This window comes from Phoca vitulina, unplaced genomic scaffold (genome assembly GCF_004348235.1).
Source record: "Phoca vitulina isolate PV1807 unplaced genomic scaffold, GSC_HSeal_1.0 scaffold7, whole genome shotgun sequence".
Lineage (NCBI taxonomy): Eukaryota > Metazoa > Chordata > Mammalia > Carnivora > Phocidae > Phoca > Phoca vitulina.
Window position 1 is genome coordinate 13,814,197 of NW_022589710.1, and position 2,612 is coordinate 13,816,808.

A 2,612-nucleotide genomic window follows, 5' to 3' on the forward strand; every position below is an offset into this window, starting at 1 on the left:
CTGGCCAACAGGAATGGGGCCATCAAGATAGTCCTCAAGGAATCCTCAGAAGAAATGTAAATTATTTTATATCTTTCTTGCTATAGGGACCAAGACCAAGAACCCATGAGGTCACTCTTGATACCCTAGCACATATTGGACTTTGCTTAACACGCCCATACATCCACTTCTGATCTCTTGGCAGTTGTTTTCATTTTAGTTCTCACCAACATATTCTCTGTTGCACTAACAAATATTATTGTCTTCAACAACCTTCTGAGGCATCAAAAACTACATATATATATTTATCTATATATATGTATATCTATAGATATATAGATACATGTATATCTATAGATATATAGATAGATAGATATCTTCCATAAAACTGATTGGTGGTAGAAAACACTACCTATTTTTAGTACTGACTTGAACTGAACTGATGAATTATCAAGTGAGTTGTGGTGGAGTCCTTTCTAATATTGGTAGCTATTATTTAGTAAGTGCCTGCTCTGTGTCAGGTATTATACTAGTTGATTGTCATAAATGAAAGGAGAGTCCCTTTCCTTCCACCACCCCCTTCCAACCTAAGCTAGAGCCAGTGGGCCTCCGGCCTAGCAGAGCTTTCGCCATGGCCCTCAGCGATGCTGACGTGCAAAAGCAGATTAAGCATATGATGGCTTTTATTGAACAAGAAGCCAATGAGAAAGCAGAGGAAATAGATGCAAAGGGAGAGGAAGAGTTCAACATCGAGAAAGGTTGTCTTGTGCAAACCCAAAGACTGAAGATTATGGAATACTATGAGAAGAAAGAAAAGCAGATTGAGCAGCAGAAGAAAATTCAGATGTCTAATTTGATGAATCAAGCAAGGCTCAAAGTCCTCAGAGCAAGAGATGACCTTATTACAGAGCTACTAAATGAAGCAAAACAGAGACTCAGCAAAGTGGTAAAAGATACAACCAGGTACCAGGTGCTGCTGGATGGACTGGTCCTTCAGGGTTTGTACCAATTGTTAGAGCCCCGAATGATTGTTCATTGCAGGAAGCAGGATTTCCCTCTGGTAAAGGCTGCAGTGCAAAAAGCGAATCCTGTGTACAAAATTGCCACCAAAAAAGATGTTGATGTCCAAATTGATCAGGAGGCCTACCTGCCTGAGGAAATAGCTGGTGGAGTTGAGATCTATAATGGGGATCGTAAAATAAAAGTTTCCAATACCCTAGAAAGCTGGCTGGATCTCATAGCCCAGCAGATGATGCCAGAAGTACGGGGAGCCTTATTTGGTGCAAATGCCAACAGGAAGTTTTTGGACTAAACCTTTGGGCGAGGTGGAGTTCATCCACTGCTCACCTGCTGTCATGCAGAAATTTCTGATATTTGAAGAAACAAGATATCTGTGTGGCTTCCTCTTCACTCTTCTAATATTCTGTTTTTATCAGTGGATCCTCTCTGTAGCTAATGCCCGTGGCCTAATTGTTAACATGAGAGAAAGTTTCACTTACTATGATCAGGAAACCTCCTTCTTAGCTTATAGGAAAGTAGCACAACTTTCATTTGCTTCTGTAGCATGAAGGTGAGGGTATCAGATGGTGGTTACTGGAGCTTCCCCGAGTCTCTGCTCTTCCTCTCGTCTTCTGCTGTCAGTTCTCGAGTCTAGAGGGTGATGTGTATGGTGTTCTCTGACATTCAGTCTCTGCTCTTTAGGCTTCAGATGCATGGGGGGCATGCATTCCTGCCAGCACTAGTAGCTTCACTGTTCACCTGTTTGGGCCTAGAAGCGTTTCTCATCTGTAAATGTGATTTAGAATCTAAGCCATGAATCGGTCTTATTTATTAAAACAAAAGGTTTACATGGAAAAAAAAAATAAATGAAAGGACAATTTCATGCTTATAACACTCTTATCAGGTGGGTATTATCTTTCCACATACACGTTCACAGAGGTGAATGGATTTTCAAAGACCACATACTACAAAGTAGGAAAGGCAGAATTTGAGCTCAGAGCCATGTTCTTTTTGTTACATTTAGAAGATTTCAATCTTTCATAGATGTACCTAACTAGAAATTTTCTAATCTGCTTTCACTGCATATGGATGCTCTCTAAATGTGAAACAGGTAAATTGGGTCTTATTAAGACGTTGAGATATATGGCTTTAAAATGGAAAGTTTGAAAAGAGTAATGCAGGAAACTTTGTAGTAGAGAGGAGAAAAATTTCATGGGGAAAGGGAACTTGAACTCAAACCTTAAAGAAAAAGAGAGAGAGGAGATATTTTAGGAAGAGGGATATTAGTGTGAGGAAATGTTACTGTTGAGACACACATTGAGAGTGATGAGAATGTGACTTTTCTGTGTGATTGTAGGTCTGGGACCTGAGCAGGGCCAGAATGGAAATCAAGGCTGAGGAGTGAGTCAGTACTTATGTAAGTATGTAAGAATGGCATTGGAGGCTGAGATTATACTTGACCTCTATGGAGGGTGAGCAGTGGAAAAAATTATTTTTCTCACTTCAGAAAGACAAAGAATCAGAGTTGTGATTGCTTTTTAATTGAACATCCCTAAATCTATATATGCAAGAGTACCAACAGAGATCAATGTCTCTGGAAGGTAGAACTCCATGGCCTTCATCAGAGGACTGAT

General features: G+C 40.0%; 1 protein-coding gene across 2 annotated transcripts; it reads left to right on the forward strand.

Annotated features, from left to right (window-relative positions):
- Positions 1 to 610: 610 nt before the first annotated feature.
- On the forward strand, positions 611 to 1,325 carry LOC116632911 (V-type proton ATPase subunit E 1-like). 2 transcript variants are annotated; one of them, XM_032404979.1, is made up of 2 exons: positions 611 to 885; positions 976 to 1,312. In XM_032404979.1, exons 1-2 carry the CDS (start codon positions 611 to 613, stop codon positions 1,289 to 1,291), a joined length of 591 nt encoding a protein of 196 aa, XP_032260870.1. In that variant the 3' UTR covers positions 1,292 to 1,312. The 2 variants fall into 2 exon arrangements, with proteins under 2 accessions (XP_032260870.1, XP_032260869.1); XM_032404978.1 differs by having other exon boundaries at positions 611 to 1,325.
- The last annotated feature ends 1,287 nt before the right edge of the window (positions 1,326 to 2,612 follow it).

Coding starts and splice junctions, on each gene's coding strand:
- LOC116632911 (XM_032404978.1), top strand. CDS start 611: ATGGCCCTCAGCGATGCTGACGTGCAAAAGCAGATTAAGCATATGATG.